At 38.1% G+C, this 19,065-nt stretch overlaps 1 protein-coding gene across 3 annotated transcripts in view; it reads left to right on the forward strand.

The window, feature by feature from the left end:
- The first annotated feature begins 312 nt into the window (after window positions 1-312).
- The window catches only part of HACE1 (HECT domain and ankyrin repeat containing E3 ubiquitin protein ligase 1), a 53,473-nt gene continuing 34,720 nt past the window's right edge, over window positions 313-19,065 (forward strand). For 2 of the 3 annotated variants that reach the window (XM_075414307.1, XM_075414308.1), the window contains exons 1-10: window positions 313-478; window positions 5,022-5,076; window positions 6,289-6,378; window positions 8,340-8,444; window positions 9,723-9,798; window positions 10,080-10,211; window positions 11,394-11,476; window positions 13,427-13,523; window positions 15,970-16,071; window positions 18,542-18,648. In XM_075414307.1, coding sequence (XP_075270422.1) covers window positions 403-478; window positions 5,022-5,076; window positions 6,289-6,378; window positions 8,340-8,444; window positions 9,723-9,798; window positions 10,080-10,211; window positions 11,394-11,476; window positions 13,427-13,523; window positions 15,970-16,071; window positions 18,542-18,648 — 923 coding nt within the window. In that variant the 5' untranslated portion in view covers window positions 313-402. Of the gene's footprint in view, window positions 479-5,021; window positions 5,077-6,288; window positions 6,447-8,339; window positions 8,445-9,722; window positions 9,799-10,079; window positions 10,212-11,393; window positions 11,477-13,426; window positions 13,524-15,969; window positions 16,072-18,541; window positions 18,649-19,065 lie in introns of those variants that run through there. The other variant, XM_075414309.1, reaches the window with a different exon arrangement.

A 19,065-nucleotide genomic window follows, 5' to 3' on the forward strand; every position in this document is an offset into this window, starting at 1 on the left:
CTCCTGTATCTTCCTTTTCCCGCATTTCTTCTAAAGTGCCAGCAAAGTCAGTCACGCTTCTCATCCTCGCTATGCGCTTCCTTCTCTGTTTCCAGTCTCCCCTCAGGTTTACAGCTCCTGAGAGTTCTGCTGGTAAGAATCCATTTTCCCCTGGCCTGGGCCTTCTCTGATCCGCACACCGCAGCCCGGCTGCAATTTCAGGGCCGGGACCGCAGCAGCTATTCTCTCACCTCCCGGCCGCCATCATGTCCCCAGCTCTGGGGAGGCCCCGCCTCCCGCCCACCTCGCGCATGCGCAGAGAGCCGGGAGACGGCGGCGGCCTGGGCAGCGTACGGTCTGCTGCCGCCGCCATGGGCTGAGGGGAGCGGTGTCGGCGGCGGCTCCGGGCTCGGTGCCCCGAGGATGGAGAGAGCCATGGAGCAGCTCAACCGGCTGACGAGGTCCCTGCGCCGCGCCCGCACCGTGGAGCTGCCGGACGGTAGGAGAGGGGCGGCGGGGCGGCGGTCTGCCCCGGGGCCGCGGCGGCCGGATGGGCCGGGCCCGGCCCGGCGGGGCAGGGGGGGAGCTGAGCTGAGCCGAGCCGGCAGCCGTGGCGTATCCCCGCCCGACGAGGCGACTCGGGAGGGTGGAAACCGGCTCCCTCCCTCCCCCTCCGAGGGGCTTTTTTACTTGCGGTGGTGGTAGCGGCAGCAGCACCGGCTTCCCCGTCCGCTCCCTTTCGTCGGTGCCCGGCGGACGGCGGCCGCTGTCACAGGGCGCCGCCCGCCCCGGCCCGGGGGTGCTCTGGGGTGCCGGACCCTCTGTTTATCCGGTTTTAAACCCTTCCTTAGATGCTTTGTCGATGACACGCTAGCGATGACAAATCTTGGTTGCTTTTTCTTTTTTTTTAGTAGTGCTAAATTTTGTTTGAAAAGGTGTTGTACGTCGCCGTCACCGGTCACGGCCCAATTTTTTTGCTCTAAACTACTTCTCATGGGTGTTAGACACCCGATATCGGGGTGGACTTGAAAATACGGCTTCAGGCTCTTATGTCAAGTGGTTTAGTGTTCCCGCCAGGTCCAGCCTGTGGGAAGACTACCCCTACGAAAACTTTTGGATACACAAAAGTTTCTGTTCCTGTGAGTCATGTGCTGTCATTCTACTTTCTTCAGGGTTTATTTTTACAGACGAATCTTTGGCTGCCTGCCTGCCAGCTTTCATCTCTGGTGGTGGAGGAAAGGGAGTAATATTCTGTTTTCTCTGTGCATTCCCTGTTTGGACTTCTTGGCTGCTGCACATGGACTTCCCCTGATGCCGTGCTGCTGTACCGTTTCCTTATTGTCAACAGTTTCAGCATCTGCCAGTGCAGTTGCTCATAAATTTCACAAAATGACAGAAAAGTTTCAGATGGGTTTTGCTGCTGCTTGTAAGCTCTTGAATGGCAGCGGTGAAAACTGACTTAACGCTGTTAATGTAAGCTCAGACTTACAGAAATAATGTAGTAGCACCAGTTTAACTAATTGATGAAGGTAATATGAATAATGTTTAGCACAACCTATGCTGGTTGGAGCTGCTTTAAATTTACTCCGGTACCGGTGTAGGCAAATTCATTCTGAATTTGAGTTCAGCTGTTTTCTTCCTATCATGGGCATTATTATCTTACACTTCAGAGGTAATTATGTCTGTGGTAGTGCAAGTGCAAGCCCTGTGACCCCTGGAACAAGTACTTCTCTTGCCCTGTAGTGCAGAAGGAATGTCAGTCCTATGCATTCTGTAAGAATTACATGAAACAAACTACAGCTAGACTGAAATAAGGAGATAAATGGACTTCAGGCACTGAGGTCTCAAATTGCATTCCAAGAAAACCTCCATTCAATGGCCATCTAACTTTGGGTACATCTTTGCTCATTCCATGTTGTCTTTCTTGACCTTCGTGTTCCCCAGGTTCACGTAGGCCTGCCCAAACTCTTCTTGAGAAGCAGGTTTGGGTTGTGGTGTTTTGCTCCAAACATGTGCTGACAGGATCAGCTTAGAAAATACCCCCGCCAGTTTGGTATGGCATGTGGTTTGGTGGCTTCTTGTGCACTGTGTCTGGCCTCTTGAATTATGACATTTTTTTTTTTTACCAACATATATTTGAATAGCCTTAATTTGAAAGATATATAGTTTACCTCTCCATCCTTAAACTAAGAGTCATAGTACTCTCTTAGGAAATGGAGAGATATGTTTGAACTTCATTATGCTGAAGGTGGCAGTGAATCCAGGTATTTAAGTACTTTTGGATATGCTGTAGCCAGTAGGGTATTATATGGATGGTACTGACACTTGTTTAAGGTTGTGATCTCTGCCATATTCGAGCTAATATCTCTTAAGAAATAAAATAGTAAGCTTATCTTGTCAGGGCAAGATTCTAGCTGATGAATTTCAAGTGTTTTTTTTTTTTTTTTTTTTTTTAAAGTAAGCTTTAACACCTGAGTCCAGTGCCAGTGAATACCCTGAGCTGACCTTGCCAACAGGAAATAGTATTGTTTCTTTCATCACTCTCCTGAAGTATCGCTCAGCAGGCTTTTTCTGGGAACTTAAGAGCTTGACACAAATTTCTGGATTCTGCTGTTAAGGCGGAGTGCCTGAAAACTGGGTCTTGCAGCCCAAAGCTGTAGGCTTTAGGCCCTTTGGCTCTGACTCTGCATTTTGTGTGCCTTTTTTGTTGTTAGATATTCATGACTTGAAATGCAAGCAAGTTAGATAACAAATAAGTTCTGTAAGTGCATGAGGCATATATGCTTTTTCTCTTCCTGGTGTCATGTACTTTAAGTCAGTAGGAGTTTGTTTATGGATAGGGGTAACATTTACCAAAAATAGGCAGAAAAGCTCTGTGGTCCCACACCCTTTTAATTATTTCTTTACAGAAAAACTCTGTGAAAAACTGCATATACTTCACAGTGTAGATTCTGTTAATAGAATAGCAAGGGGGTTAGTTTTGTAACTATACTGTGAATACCTTTTATGGCCCAGCTAGACTCATATTTAACTGTTGTCTTTTTCTAGATCACTATACTTGCAATATAGTTAAATTTAGTTAGAATCAGTATTAAACATTTCAGTTAAGTGTGCTGGTATATTTAAAGCTTTTTTTTTTTCTGTCTCTTCTTTTTAATAGGGCATGATTGTGGAAATATGTAAGGATGTCATGGTCAGATTTAATTGGTGTTCTCCAGTTCTGGTTTTTGTTTCAGTTGGAGAGCTTTGTCTTCCTGTCCAGAGACCTATGGAACAGAACTGAAGCAAATTTTTTTTTTAATTTGTGTATACTAGGAGTTAATCATGGATACATTTTTAAAAAGTGATCAGATTTTTTTCACAATTGATATCTGTATTTAGCATCTGTTTAATTTTATTTCCAGTACTTTCCCTCCACATGTCCCCTCTCTCCCAGTTTCCCTCCCCCCGCCCCAGAAGTCAAATTCTAGTGGTGCATGTTGGGGATGGAGTTGTCTGATGCTCAGAGAGCTCTGCTGTAAGGAGCAGCCTATAGACAGTTCAAACTCTTGAACTTGGCAATGGCTAGAACTGCTCTCTGCAACTTTGAAACGTTGTTTGATGTTCTGAGAGGCTTGTGTCTCTTCTGCCATGGGTTCAGTGTAAGCAACATTGATTTTTTAAAAAATTTTTTATAAATAACAGAATTAATGTGATTTGGATTTGAATACGACTTATCTCTTTGCCGTGTTCAAAGGCAGTAGTAGATTAGCGTTGCTTCTTTCGTTTGTTAGCTACAGACAGGCTGCCTCAGATAGTCAGCAGCACTGATCTTGGATTGTCAAGGATAATAATGAGTAGCATAGCTGCAGCATGATAACGGTTTCTCTGACTCCACTTTAACTCTGAAGGATTCTTTGTTTAATATTTACTAAATGTCAGCTCGCCTATCTAGTGGAAGTAGCGAATGTATAGAAGCATGCTATGTAAAAGATATGAGAAGCTAAACTTGTTTGGATCTGTTTTAATTCTTCCTGTTCTGGTTGCTGTGTAACTTTGGTATTTGGATCACTTAAGATGATGAGGAAAAAGTTAAAAATAAAAGTTTTATGAGAACAGCCCTGTTTTTCCATATCCTGGAACCATATACCTGGGTTCTCAGAAAGTGCTGCCCCTCCTGTCATAAGCTGGCATCTACATGAAGAGTCAGTGGAGAGTGTACTCCCAGCAATGGGTGGTTTGCCTCAAGCTAGGAAGCGTACTCATTATACATCAATAAAAACTATTGCACATTATTATTATAGTAAGAATATTAATATTATACATTAAAGTCTTTTAAGTTTTGTCAAATTCATCCTTTAAATACAGTATTTTACTCCAGAAAGTCTGTAAATGACCGAACAGGCACGTCATACCCATACAGTGTGCTGGTGTGTGCAGCAGTAGTACTGACAGAGGCTGTATAGCTGAATGTCAGTCTATTCTCACCATTGACTTGGATCTTTGTGTTCCGGCCTTTTTGCAGTGCCTTCAAGCATGGAATATTAATTAGAAATGAAAATGAAATTTATTGCATTCAGATATTCAAGTTTAGAGACAAAAATGAATGGTTATGGCGTAACTTAGTTTAAAGAAATCACTTTTACAAACTCATAGGTATCAGGATGATGGAAGTCACCTTGGAACACAGGAAATTTCCTTCTTTTTAAAATAAGCTATTTACCTTTTTTTTTGTTAATGCACATTTCTTAAGTACTTTGACTTAATTAACAGAATTGTTAATTTAAAGAAATTGATGCTCCATTGAAAATTCTGTAATTATGACTTTGTAAAAGAAAAAAAGCCATGCTGAAATTTCTTGTATTGCAGTCCTGTTAATTACCTCTTCCAGCCAAGTATAGTGACTTTTTCTTTAGAATGAAACTTTAGGTACGTATAACCTGTGTAAAAAGAATGATCTACTGAACAGTGGACACTTTAAAAGGTAAATAACTGTTGCTAGATGAATTTGTTTTACATAAAAGATTTCTTTATGGTAATGGAGTAATTTAATTTCTTCACAGATAATGAAACGGCTGTGTATACGCTAATGCCGATGGTTATGGCTGACCAGCACAGGTGAGAGCTTTTTTTTTTTTTTTTTTCCTTTTCCTTTAAGGTCTGAAAAAACAGCATGTTTGCTAGTGTTGTAGCTGCTAAGCACTTTCAGGAGTTCTGCTGCTGAATCGCTGAGGTAGCTTCTGTAGCTGAAGTTAGTCGCTGACTGGGTGTGTCCCAGCATATTCTTATCTGAGAAACCTGTTTTATTTTATGCCATACACCAGAGCCGGAATTTGTTCTGCTGATACACATAGAGAAACTCGTCCTAGGATAAGAAAAATACCATTGTTTTGTGACTGGGTTGTAGCTCTGAGCGTGTATGTATTGATGACATAGAAGTTCTTAGTCTTGTTAGACATCTTGGAAAGACAGGGTATAGGAGTTGGACAATGCGAGGTTGATACTTCTGGGATTCCTCAGTTGAGCAGCTGTTTCTTGTACCCAGTTGTTCTCAGAATGGTTGGAACCTCGGGGCTCTATAGTGGCAGCAAAGTGATGCTACCTGCTGCTGAGTTTTGTAGGCAAGCGGGTAGTAGTTCCTGCTGAAACCGTAAACTCTTTATCTAAACATTTTTTCTGCTACATAGTGTCTGGTTCATATTGTTTGCAAAGGTTTTAAATTATGTGATCAGCTCATTACTGGAGGTTGAAATCAGCAGTTCACTTGCAGTTTTGGCTATTTTGAGATATTTAGTCTTAACTAATATTTTATTTTTGCAAATTTGTTAGGGCTTGGAGGGTCCTGTTTAAATTTCTTATCCTATTGGCATATCATGTGTCCTTCTATTTCATCACAATATTTCCACATGCCAGTCTTCCTTCTGAACTTTTCCTATGTTTGGGAAAGCTGTTGGATATCTGGTTAGGGAGTCTGTGTTGAGATAAGGAGGAAAGCGGGAATTTATTGTTTTTCAAACCAAAGCTATTAATATGCATGTTTTCCATATTTGTAAATAAGTGATTTGACCATCTGGTGTAATTCTTACTAGTTTACATTTGAAACAGTTAACGCAGTGTCACAATTCATTTTTTATGTACAAGTAAAAAGTGAAAGACTAAAAGTAGTGTTGATATGCAGATATTTGAAAGCTGTTGGATCACTTGTTCAGAAACAAGTTGGAGGGAAGAGAAATAGTGATCAAGTAAGAGAGTACTCGTGTACAAGTTACAGTATATACTTTGCTTGGATATTGTGAGCTTTTAAAATTAAAATTATATTTCTGTTTGAAGGTCTGTCTCAGAGCTGCTATCAAATTCAAAATTTGATGTGAATTATGCATTTGGACGTGTGAAGAGAAGTTTGCTTCATATTGCAGCAAAGTAAGACTTACTTGAGTCCAGTCCAGAAGTTAACAATGAAAGTATTACCACAAATCTAAGGCACCAATGTAAGCTGGAAAACTCTGTAGTATCAGTTAACATTTTGTTTTTACACTTCCTTTTTGTATTTTGTTTGTCCTTTTAGCAATGTGCCTGCCTCATTGAGAGGGCAGGTTTTACACATGGTATCAAATGGCTTTCCAAATTCTAGTGAAGGAAGTCTAGGTGGATACTTTTTTTCTTGTCCATGAAGAAATGTAGCCGTTATGTGTATTCTGTATAGCTGGGTTACTCTCGCCTTTGTAGATTTAGAGAAACCTTCTTTGCAGGTGCTGCTTGTTTTTGAAGTATTCTAAAACAGTGGGAAGCACTTGGATGTTTATGATGGAAGGAGCTATTCCGAAGTACTTTGTGTCACCATAACTGAAGGGGCTGTAACTTAGCCACTAACTTCTAATAAATTTTTGTATCTTGGATAAAGGACTGAAGTGCAAATTTTAAATACATGACCTAGATTATTTATTATTTATGTAGCTTTTCAGGGGGGATAAATCTATATTGCCAAGAAACAGGCGTATTAACCTTAATAGAAATGAACCAGATAGTTTCCTGAAAGGCCATTTCAAAAACTAAACTTTAATCTAATGAATGAATGTTCTATATTTGGGTCTCATTTTAAGTATCTTGAAAGTTCTTACATTTAAACTGTTAAAATAAATAAGTGAGAAATAAAATAAATAGTAGTAGTATTGCATATAAATAACAGGTATTTGGGCACAATAAAGGTAGAATTTCCAGCTTTCAGAACAGACTGTTTTAGAAATATCTGTTTCGCAAATATTCCGTTGCAGAATTACGTGCTACTTATATAAAATTTACTTAAGAAAGTTTTAAAAGAACAAAATGCAAGCAAATTTTCATACATCTTAGAAGTATCTTTGAAAAGCTGTGTTTATTGATCATAACACCCAAGAAATTGTATTACGCTTAGTTTCTGGATTCTGTTTTATCTTGGCTAGTTGTTGTGTCATGATGAGGTCATCGAGATACTGTTTTTGCAACTTATTGTACAGCTGATCTTCATTTTTTTTGGGTTGTTTATGTAGCAGTTCTGTTATTGGGAAGAATAGTAACAGTGGATAAGCTGGTCGTGACAAATGCAAACTGTATGTTTTTCCTCCCAATCAGCCCTTCCTCTTGGAGAGTCCAGGAGTAAGATGAACATATAGTGCAAAGTTTGTGTTCTTGGCGACATTGATTATCCTGAAGTGCTGCTATGTTATGCAAAGTAAAAGGGAGTTACAGATTCAAAACAAATAGCAGAGAAATACTTGTATGAGTTTCAGAATTTTTCTGATATTGAAACTTCTAAGTGTAACTTCTGGACACTGAAGCATAACAAAAAAAATGATATTGGAATTGTTATTTAATGCAAAATTCAGTCCTGTGAATAGATTAAAGATGAGGAAGATGAAAGGAAATAGTAAGCAAAACACTTTAAACAGTTTACATTTTAAACAACTGGTAGCCTTAAAGATTCACTGTTGGGTTTTAAAGTAAAAAAAATCACACAGAAGGCTGGCACCTACTCATTAGTACAAGTTATGATTAGTCAGTCCTCACTGCATTTCATTGTCTTTACTTTAGCTTTGTGTAATTTGTCAAAAAGGGAGGAATTTTTCCAGTACTATATTCAGGCTGGGTTTTTATTTGGATATTGGAATCTCTGAATATTCTTTCCACCTACAGATATTATATGCCCTGCTATTCTCTTACCTACAGTGGTAAATGGATGATGCCTGTTATACTCAAAATCTGAATTCCTGTGTAAAAATGTTTTTGTGTTAAGATTTTCTACTGAATGTAATCTGTACATAGGATCGCTGTTGTCTTTACATCAATATAGATTTGGTTTGTACATATCCTTGTTACAGTTTTTCCCGTCTTGGTTTTGTTCCTAGCTGTGGATCAGTTGAATGCCTTGTTCTATTATTAAAAAAGGGGGCAAATCCAAACTATCAGGACATTTCAGGATGCACACCTCTCCATTTAGCAGCAAGGAATGGGTAAGAAAAACATTTTTAGAACTCTTAAAAAGGTTTTGTGCCTAATGGACTTGAGCTGACATGTTCTGTAGTATTTTTGCATAGTTCAAAAGAAAATACTTTGGTTTTCACTTTTGAAAATAGGGGTGGCACGCTTACAGGGAAAGTGGAGGTTAAAATACATTCTTTGAATATTCAGAGAATTATATAAATAGGAAGATATATCTGAAATGCCTATTTCAGTGCCAGTCATTTCAGTGTTTTCTGTTAAGCAGGAGCTTAATGATTGTTACAACAGTAATCAAACAAGGGATGCATTTACTTTCCAGTTAGCTAAGTAAGGAAAGAAGAGGACATTGGAGGGTTTGGAAGGGTTCAGAGGTTGCAGATTTTTCTCAGATAGTGTCTCCAATGGAATTTTTACTACAAGGAAAGGAATACAAAGTTTGCCTGCACAGTATTAGGAGAGGGGGGGGAAAAAACCCCCAAAACACTAAGCGAGTGCCTTTTTAAGATCTTTTAAGATCTTATTTCTTGAATTGTAGTATGTGGAAACACACAGCTGATAATGGTAGTGTTGTCTTTTTCTTTTTAGAGCATGTATGTGTTACAGTAACAGAATTGTGTCATGGCTAGTACTTCAGATGAGGAGGAGGTAGTGTTTAGTGGCTTTAGGTATGTGGGAGGAGTATTTGTCGGAGAAGGGAAGAAGAAGCAGCCAAGTGGTACGTGATGAAATGCAGAAATACACACAGGAGGCAGTTACGTGGAAAGGAAGCATGAGAAAGATGTGAGGAAAAGTAAGAATAAACTCTTTAAGATTAAAGCACTTAGAACATTAGAGAGCATTAAAAGACCAAACAAAACATGAAGTAGGAAAGCACCCCTACTTTCATTAAGGCAGTTATACTTGCCGAAGATTTACGTACTGTTACAACGAGTCTTATTAAATAATGACTTAGTGATGTACTGTAAATGTGTTCACTGAAGTGTACAGATAGATAATGATGAACTTCATGGATTTCCATTAGCTGAACTCGAGCTTCTTGTCTTGAGGGTGTAGTTCATGCAGAGCTGAAACTGTTAGAGTGATGGTTAAGTACTTCTACACTTTTCACAAAAACGTTCAGCTACAGAACTAGGTTTTTAGGCCTATGCTAGGTACCATGCTGCTTATAAAGTAAAACTACCTGATATAGTTTGTACAATGATGAATTTGAATTGAGTGGAGCTCTAATATACTTGATCTTTGTAAATGATTTTCCCTGGCTGGGTTTTAATGTATTCTTTTGTTTATAGCCAGAAGAAATGTATGAGCAAGCTGCTGGAATACGGTGCAGATGTCAACATTTGTAATAATGAAGGCTTGACTGCAGTAAGTGCTATTTATTCTCATGGTGCTCTTAAAGTGAATGAGGAATTTGAAGATTCGAATTTCTTAAGCTTCTGCCATCTCACATGTAAATAAAAAAACCTGCTGTGTGTCTTGTGCCCTTGAGAATCAAAAGATGTGATCAAAGCACCTAAGCATATGATAATATTGTTCAAAGCTTCTCTTTGTGAAAATGACAACAGTACAGTCAGATTTAAAATTATATTAATGAAATACTTATATAATTGCTAAAGGAAATGTATATTCCATCATTTTGTGCTTAGATTCATTGGTTGGCTGTCAATGGACGAACGGAATTGCTTCATGATCTTGTTCAACATGTCAGTAATGTAGATGTTGAAGATGCAATGGGACAGACAGCCCTTCATGTAGCTTGTCAAAACGGACACAAGACAGTAAGTTTCTAAATTCTGTTAACACATTGGATTTGTGAAAAATTGGGTAAAGCCTTGGTGGTGGTGTGTTTATAAACTTCAGGCTAGTCATGCACATGATAATAGTTAGGAGTGTGAGGAACTCTATTGTTTGTCTTAGTATTGACTGCATACACTTCCATGGGAACAACTAATTTATTCTTGTGGAGATGACTGATCCCTGTGTTTATGGGAGTTAAAGTGACTTACTGTATGCTATTCAGCTGTTTTGTAGTAGTAAAAAGGCAATAACTGCCTTTTTGATTACAGGTTTTGATGTAATGTTAAACATTTGAAAATGTTCTTCCTTTTTAGATTGTGTTTGATTTGTAATTGTACCAGCTATTATGTGCTTTTGAAATCTGAAAGTGAGCTTAATTTACTGTAAATTAAATAATGAACACAGAGTTTGGTCAGTTAGATATTTACCATTAGAAGTAAACAAGTTCACATAGACTCTACTTTTATTGATGTGTGAATAGTTTTTAGCCCGGAACTTGCATTAAGACTGACTATTTACTCTCAGAGTGCAGGTCTGGATGCTTAGTTGAACTGTGTTACAGCTGTGTAGGGTGGTGACCTTGAATTGTACGGATTGTCTCCAGGACTATTTACTGTTCAAAAAAAATTGTCTTTCTACCTGGATCCTTCCTGTTGTTGTCAGAGCCTGACTTTTAAAGACCAAATTCTGAGAAACTGTTAGCTATAGACTTATCTACTTTATGTGACTGGAATATGGTGAAAATTGTTTGAGAGTCTGCTCAGTGTTTTCATATTTTAGGAATTGCTTACTTATTTTTTCTGTTCTAGTTTGTGTTTAAAACTGCAGCTTGTGATAAGACTGTTTATGGCTGTCACTAACTCGAGGTTTACTTCTCTAAGAAGTGTCATTTTCCTTTTTAAATGGCTTGTAGTTCCAGAGGTCTTTGGGATTAGCTGAAGTTCAATAAAATGCATTGTTATTAAAATGGGAAGTTCAAAGGAAGCTTCCAAGCTCTGGCAGCTGTGATTTTTCCATATAGCGTTTAGGAATTTTGATTTTGAGATTCATTACTGAAAATTAAATGCCTCAGTGTAATTAGACATGCATGACACTAAATAGTTGCAAGCCAACAGACTTTTCTGTTGCTCTTTTGCTAATGCTGGTATTTTCTTCTGTTCTAGACGGTGCAGTGTTTGCTGGACAGCGGTGCGGATATAAACAGGCCAAATGTGTCAGGGGCAACTCCGCTCTATTTTGCTTGCAGGTATAAATTCTTAACTTTAAAACAGTGTGATAAAAGTGAAATTGATCCCCTCCTCGGCCCCACAATAACAGTCATTAAAAAGCACAAAATTTAGGAAACAAAAAAGCTGCCTGGTATGTAATCTTGCCTCATGTTTGAATGTAGTTTGGTGACTTAAGTAAATACTTATCTTAGTACTGCAGACTTATATACATCTAACAGACATGTTAAACACATAGCTGTGCATGTTCTAGCATGGGTCACAAATCAGTGACTGCTGAACTTTTTTCTGGAAAAATGTGATCTACCAACTTATTTTGAGTAAACTAAAAATGCAGCCTTTTATGGGCAAGTTTGACTATTCTGTAATGTACATTGTGGTATTACAGCATACTTGAAATGTGCGTATATGCCTTAAAGTTACAATGTTGAACTGAAATTGAAGTGTTGCTGTGATCTGTTCTGTTTTCTTCACAGTTTGGTTTTACTTCAAAACTAATCACATATGATAAATGACCTTTTGTCTTAATTGGAGCGTTTCTGCTATTTGGTAGAACATTTACAACTTTATAATCCCTGTGTTTTGGTTACAGGTTAAATAGTTCACCTATGATTAAATGTTAATATTAACAAAAGGAGAAATGGACTGACCTGGTGGCCTGCCAAGAGTTAAGTTGTGGGTGCCCAGGTCTCTGGAGCTAATGTATGCTGACTCTTGGCAGTTGAGAAGAAGGGAAGTGGAGAATAAATAGCTGCTAGCTAATTGAATGCCTTGGTGCTTGATTTAGGGACTGGTATTGGCATCCACTTTAAAAGAAGTAAGCAACTTGCCTCGGCTTGGAGGTTTTCCATGAGAAGGGAATGTGTTGTGCGAGTACAGTGGTGATGTTCATTTAGGAATTAACAATTGGACCAGCTGGCAAGGTAGAATGAACAGGGTGCGTAGCAGAAGTCAATGTCTGCTTGTCAGAAGTGCCAGTTGGTGGTGCTGCCACCCGGGAAGAAAGGTTATAGGTCCCTGATGACAGGGAGAGCTGGTTGTGGTAGCAGTGGCTGGTGATGGCTGGAGAAAGGGTATTGGGGCTCAAAGTCTGACTCTGAAACCCGATTTTTTCAAGATGTTGGGTTGTGCACTTGGTCTAGAGAACTACAGTGAAGAGGTGCTTCAAGTAGGCCAGTAATTTTAGCTCCTTTCTGAGATCTGGTAGCTGACTCTCTTTGCACTCGGGCAAAGTCCGATACATTACATTAACGCATTAGTTTCCGTATTTTTTTCTAGGCAATGATGGCCTGTTGGAATAGTTGTTTGTGAAATTCTTGACTCAAGGAGACAGAAGTGTCCTGTACAACCTATAAATAGATGAGTGAGACTGAAATAGATTCTGAATAGAAAAGTAAAACTTATCACTCTTCACATGTAAAGACTGGGCAAAGCATGTATTGGTTAAAAGAAATTAGAGCCAAGAGTGATGTATTGAACTCTTGTGCAAAAAACAAGATGTTTTATCAATTAAAAAAAAAAAAATCCTAGTAATGTTTTACTGATGGTTCAAGCACAATTGGATTATTTTTTTCCCAAATCTGGTAAGAGTGAGCAAAGAACTCGAAGAAAAGTTTTTCTATGAAGTAAATTAGGATGTGAATTGAGAAAGAGCTCTTTCTCTGCAGGAAATGCAGCTTATACATATTTATGAGGCTAAACTAAGATGAATTATTTCTGAATGATGAGTGTGATTCTGGCTTGATAAATGGGCCATACCTAATTTTTGCACTGTGCCTCTGCAGTAGCTTGAAAGAAGAATGTAAGTGGCATTGTCTTCCATCCTGTGTTTCTGCTTAATTTCATACCATAACTATTTGTTTTCTTCTAGCTTATGCTGGTTTTGATTGTTAGATGCAATAAAGTCAGATTTATCACTCATAGTAAAGCATAAGGGCTCTATTAACTCTTTCTTCTCTTCTTTTGAATAGCCATGGTCAGAGAGACACTGCACAAATTCTTTTGATGAGAGGAGCCAAATATTTACCAGACAAAAATGGTATTACTCCACTGGATCTCTGTGTACAGGTATTGAGTTTAGCAACACTCTTTTTCTGTGAAAGTCTATCACTTACTACAGTGTCCCCTGATCTTTTTTATTCTTAAGGCCTATGAAAGATGGTAGTCCTTTGGTGAAACAGAAATGCAAACCCAATTTTTTTTCCAACTAAATTGATCCTACAGGCAGGTTCCCAATTTGTATCCTTTACAAAAGTCTTTAACATTTTTAAAGATGTTGCAAGAGCGGAGCTCGTGAGAAACAAAGAGGTTGCAGAACTCCATTTGACTAGAAAGTTCGGGAATGCTTGGCATAATGGTAACAGACTCTGTTTAGGTGCTTAACTGTTAACAAAGAAGAGGTAAAGGCATGCACAAAGGAGTGATTTTTTTTTTGTTTGTTTGTTTTTTGTTTCAACTAATGTATTTTCACTTGAAGAGGTACTACTAATAAAAACAAACAAAACTTACATGGTGGTGACTGTTACTTTTCAGAGGTATTCCAAATACTATATCTGGGTGAGGAACAAAAGTCTTAAGAATTTTCAACTACTGTGCAAAATCCGTTCTTGTTTGATGCCAAATACTGTTTGTACTGCTTGCCAGGGTGTCTTTTCTTTATATGTGAACACTTACACATTTTTCTGTAGGATCAGTTGAAGGTCAGTGTGTAAATAACATGTAAGGAGTGAATGGAAGCTTTTGAACATCTCCTAGTAATCAGCAGACTAGAAAACTGAACTGAAGGCTGAAAAAAAAATCAGTGCACTTAGTGGACATCATGTTACCTTGGTGCATGTCTTTGGTTTGGCAGGACAAAGTTGAGATGTTCGTATCTTTTGCTGTACTAGCAGATTATTTTAATGTCAATTTATTTAATTTCTGAAGATTCGTCATGTGCCTAAGACCTGCAGTTGAAGTAGCTGTGTGTGTGTGTGGTAGACTGTCTCCAGTAACTGTGGGATATTTTTGGAATGCTTAACTCCAAAAAATTTGTTTCATAGACTGTCTGTGGAAGGTTTCAGTCAAGTTAAATTACTTACAGCATTTGTTTTTGGATATAGGAAATGCTAACAAGTCCTCAGCTCCGGTTGCTCAGAAGTGTCTCACTACTGACTCAACTGCGAAGCTCAGTGTTAGATTTTTTTCTTTTCCTTTATTATGGCAGAATGATTTACCATTACCGTAAAACCACTTGAAGTCTAGTAAACTTCGAGGCTTTCTGCAGCCACAGACCTGTAAGACAGTATACCGGTGTGTACTTAATGGTATTCTTAGTTTTTATGATTAGTATGTCTGCTTCAGTCTCCAGTTTTACAATTCCTTTATATATCAAATTTCTGTCAACTTTTTTAAGGTGTGAGTAGTGACACCTGGTGTATGCTATTTTGTAGTGATGATCTTATGCTGTTTGAGATCGTCTAGTTTAGAAGTTCATGATACTAAGTGAAAAAGGAGAAAACAAAATATTTTCATTCCTTTGATGTCAAGGGTTTTATTCTTTGCTTACAGGTTTGCTTTTCAGAGTAGATACATGTATTTAGAAAACTGAAATTATGGATTCATATACTTCTTGCCAACATGGTACTACCTTGATTTTGAAGAACTCCCTTTCATTAATTCTTGTGGATTCTGGGTGGTTGTAATTGTAGTACTCAATTTCTTGGCACCAGGAACAGTTGAATGAATCTGGTACCACTGAATTGAGTTATAAACTGTCATATAAAGAGAAGGAGCCTCTGGAACTGCAGCATTTAATACATTACAAGGTCATCTTTCCAGTGTAGAATTTGATGTGTATTCAAGTATTAGGTGCCTACTTAAAAGTGCAACTGTGTTAAGTAAGAGCTGATACAAATAAACTACAAATTCGAGTTCTGTTCTTTCCAAAAACCATTTTTCTCAAAATGTTGTAAAGTTCATCCGAGTTGTTGATGTAAGGCACAAGTGGAATCATACTTGTCTATTGATTTTAAAGTTAAATAACTCTTTCATGGATTTATCCTATTTCTTTCTTCAACAAGTCAGATTTGTGCCTTATGAACTTTTAGGAAAATATTTTATTTTGAAGGATTAGATGCTGGGTGTAATTACATGACATGTCATCCATCAGCAATGAGAAGAGAAGCTAAATATCACCCTGTTTTTAATCTCTGGTAAATTGTTAGTTGAAGTGTTGTTCAAATGTAACTTTGCCTTTCTAAGTAGGAAAGTGTTTCAAAAAACAGAAAAAGGGAGTGGATATGTGTGAGCTGATAAACTGAAATAATTTGATTTCATCTTCTCCTGAAAGTTTTGTGATATCTAACCTTGATACATTATTGAATTTCAGTTTATTTTAGGATTGGATTTCTCCATTCAGCATTGAAGGAAAATAAATTTGTAATACTCAGTAAGTTTTAATGCCTATAATAGTATCAACCCTGATTCTAATGTTTCTTTTAATTAAAATGGTTTTTGAACTATTGCTTTTTAGGGTGGGTATGGAGAGACTTGTGAAATCTTAATACAATACCATCCTCGACTTTTCCAGACAATAATCCAAATGACGCAGGATGAAGAGCTACGGGAAAACATGGTAATACAGTATTACACACAGCTACTGATCTGTCTGCCTGGTGGAGATCTGATGTGTTTAATATGAGTGTCCCGATTAGAAGACCCTACTAGCAGTAGACTGTCAATGCCACAGTAGTTGATCACTATGTACTTCCCCACTCCACCCCCCCCCCCCCCCACTTCCCCGGAAAAATTTACAGTCTTTGCATAGTTTTAAGCACAAGAATTTAGGCTGAATTGTAGGATCTACTTTAATTTAGTGTTCTAACTTTGCGTATTTGCCAAAGTGATCTGGACAGTGCAAGAATTGAAAGAGCGGACTTGTTGCAAGCTTCAATACAAAGGTGCTAGTAGAGCATTCCATATATACAATTACTTTGTGTAATGGGGACTATTTTCTTTCATTTAGTGGTTATCTGCAGATATCCATTGTAGGATGTGTCTCGAGACTTGAACCATCTAGAACGAACTTGAACATTCAGAGTATGAGCACTCATCTGTATGAAATTGCCTTGTTCAGTTAGAGTGTAAGAGACGGCAGCTGCAGTTTCATTTGGTTATGATTGCTGTAGATGAAACTATTCCTTTTTCAGTGCTTCTTCTATGCCTTGTTTCTTTTATTATCATGGGGCAGTACAATCTAAAGCAAAGAAAAAGCAAGGAAAAGAATTGTTGTTTCTTGATCGTGTAGGGGGAAAGAAGCATGAGATGCTTTTTTCCCCTTCCAAATCTTGCTAGCTGTGGGTTTTTAATACATTGTTTGCTTGAAAATAACTGCAAACAATCTCACAGACTGTAAATTAAAAAAAGAAAAAATATAGGTTTAGTAAGGTATTGGCTGCCACTTCACTGAACCTGGTTTGCTAGATTTTGGAAGTTTTTATTGTACTATAATCCCATTACTTACACTACAAGACTGAAGATTTATAACTCTGTATAGAAACAGTGTTTAGATTTCTGAGTCATGGTTGAGTTTTACAAAGTAAAATGATAGAGAAGTGAGAATTCTCCAAGTGTTTATTAGAAACATGGGGAGATGGTGTAGATGTTTTCAAATCAAATAGAAAGTTAAAGGACTAAAACCGTGCAACAAAAAAGACCTACAGAAAGGTAAATGACAAAGACCTACAGAAAGGTAAATGACAAAGCATACTATGGGATATTGTAGAAGTGAACACGATAAATGAGAAAAAAGAATATTTTGTCTGTCTGAGTAATGGTGGAGATGTGTACAAAACCAAGATCTGAATGAAATTGTATGCAAAATATATTTGATAATACATGGTATAGTTATGCTTCATTGCCAAAATGGAAGCGTATTTCCAGTATGGTTTTCTACGGCTAAATCTGAGCTGTTCTGCCCAAAGTCTTGGATATTGACCAGTTCATACTATCTGGAAGTGATGACATGAAGAGACTGGATGTATGTTGGAAGTCAGGACTCACATTTTAAATGTTCTTGACAAAATGGAGAGATTATTGACAGACTGCAGTGAGAAAGATGTTGCCATAGACATTTGTAGCTAAAGATTCAACTGAACCCTGAGGCAAAACTTTCACACATTTAAGGACAGTGAAGTATTAGAAGAGATCACTTAGTGAAGCTGCAGGGCTTCCAGAGTAGAAGACATCTGAAAATGAGGCAGGAGAATTGGACAAGCCAGTTTGGACTGCAGATACAAGTGCTCCTGCCCTGGGGCGATGTGTTGGACTAGGTTACCTTTGTGAGATTCCTTTTCATTCCACTTTTCTACAGTCCTTTGAGAAGGATTACCGAACTTTCTGAAAGTGAGTGATACAGTAGGAATGCGTGAATAGCAGTGCCAGTGAAGAGATTATGTCTAGGCTAGGCAAAAGTGTAGAACAGAGAAGCTGAAGACAAGGTAGTGTCTGAGTGTTTGCAACATCTAGTCTTTGTGAGCCAAGTGATGGTATTAGCATACAAAAGGGCAATTTTGAAAAGAGGACAATCATAACAATCATTGATTAGCAGGATGTGACTTCTTATCTAAGGAAGGACGTTCAGTATCTTGAGCAAAAATGGAGGTGACGAAAGCAAACACTGGGATCAGGGTTCATTTACACTGTGTTGTGAACTAACAGAGGAGTGAACTGGGGAGACAGATAAATTATGAATTATGAAACTCCAAATACACTTTCAACCTCTGAAAGCTAAAAGCGTATCCCACTCATTTTTCAGATGAAAATAAGTTGTTCTTATGAATTAGTAATACATGGTTAAGCATTCAGCATTCATAGCATTCTTTAATATTACATATTCTATAGTATGTGTGTTGACACTAGAATGTATATCTTTTCAGTAATCTGTGAATTAAAAGGAAACTTTAACTAAGGTTAGATTAGACATTGAGCAATATAGGCCTGCATTAATATTGCCAGATATTAATGCTTGGGTAATAATGTTTTTAATTAAATGTTGATCTGACACTCCATGACACTATGCCATTTGTTTTGTTTTAATGCATTAGTTACGGCAAGTTCTGGAACACTTGTCTCAGCAAAGCGAAAGCCAGTATCTTAAAATCCTAACAAGTCTTGCTGAAGTTGCCACAACAAATGGTCACAAACTGCTTAGGTAAGTGTGAGAGATCATAAGTAGGTTGATAAGCTACCTGGTAGTTAGTGCTGCTTGATAGTTTTAATAATCTATCTGATGCTGGGCACATGCTGGAGTAGATGGGTCTCAAATCTGATTCTGTATGAAAGCGCCTGTTTAGATCACTGTAATGATGATGACTTCAGGAGAGAAAGTTGGTGTCCTTGTATAGATGCTGGGCCTAGAAGATGAATTGCAGGGAAGTGTATTTTTTGTTTGAATAATGAGGCTATGTCAGCTCTAGGAAGCTTTTTAGACAACTATCAATAATTCCTTTTTTTCCTCTGTCCTTTTTTCTTCTCTTCCACATCTTTGCTTTCTGCATGCTTTCTTTGTATGTTTGAGGAGAGTTTTGTTACTTCAGACATTTGTCTCATGTTTGCTGGCTCTGATTTC

The sequence above is a fragment of the Opisthocomus hoazin genome, chromosome 2 (genome assembly GCF_030867145.1).
Source record: "Opisthocomus hoazin isolate bOpiHoa1 chromosome 2, bOpiHoa1.hap1, whole genome shotgun sequence".
Classification (NCBI taxonomy): Eukaryota; Metazoa; Chordata; class Aves; order Opisthocomiformes; family Opisthocomidae; genus Opisthocomus; species Opisthocomus hoazin.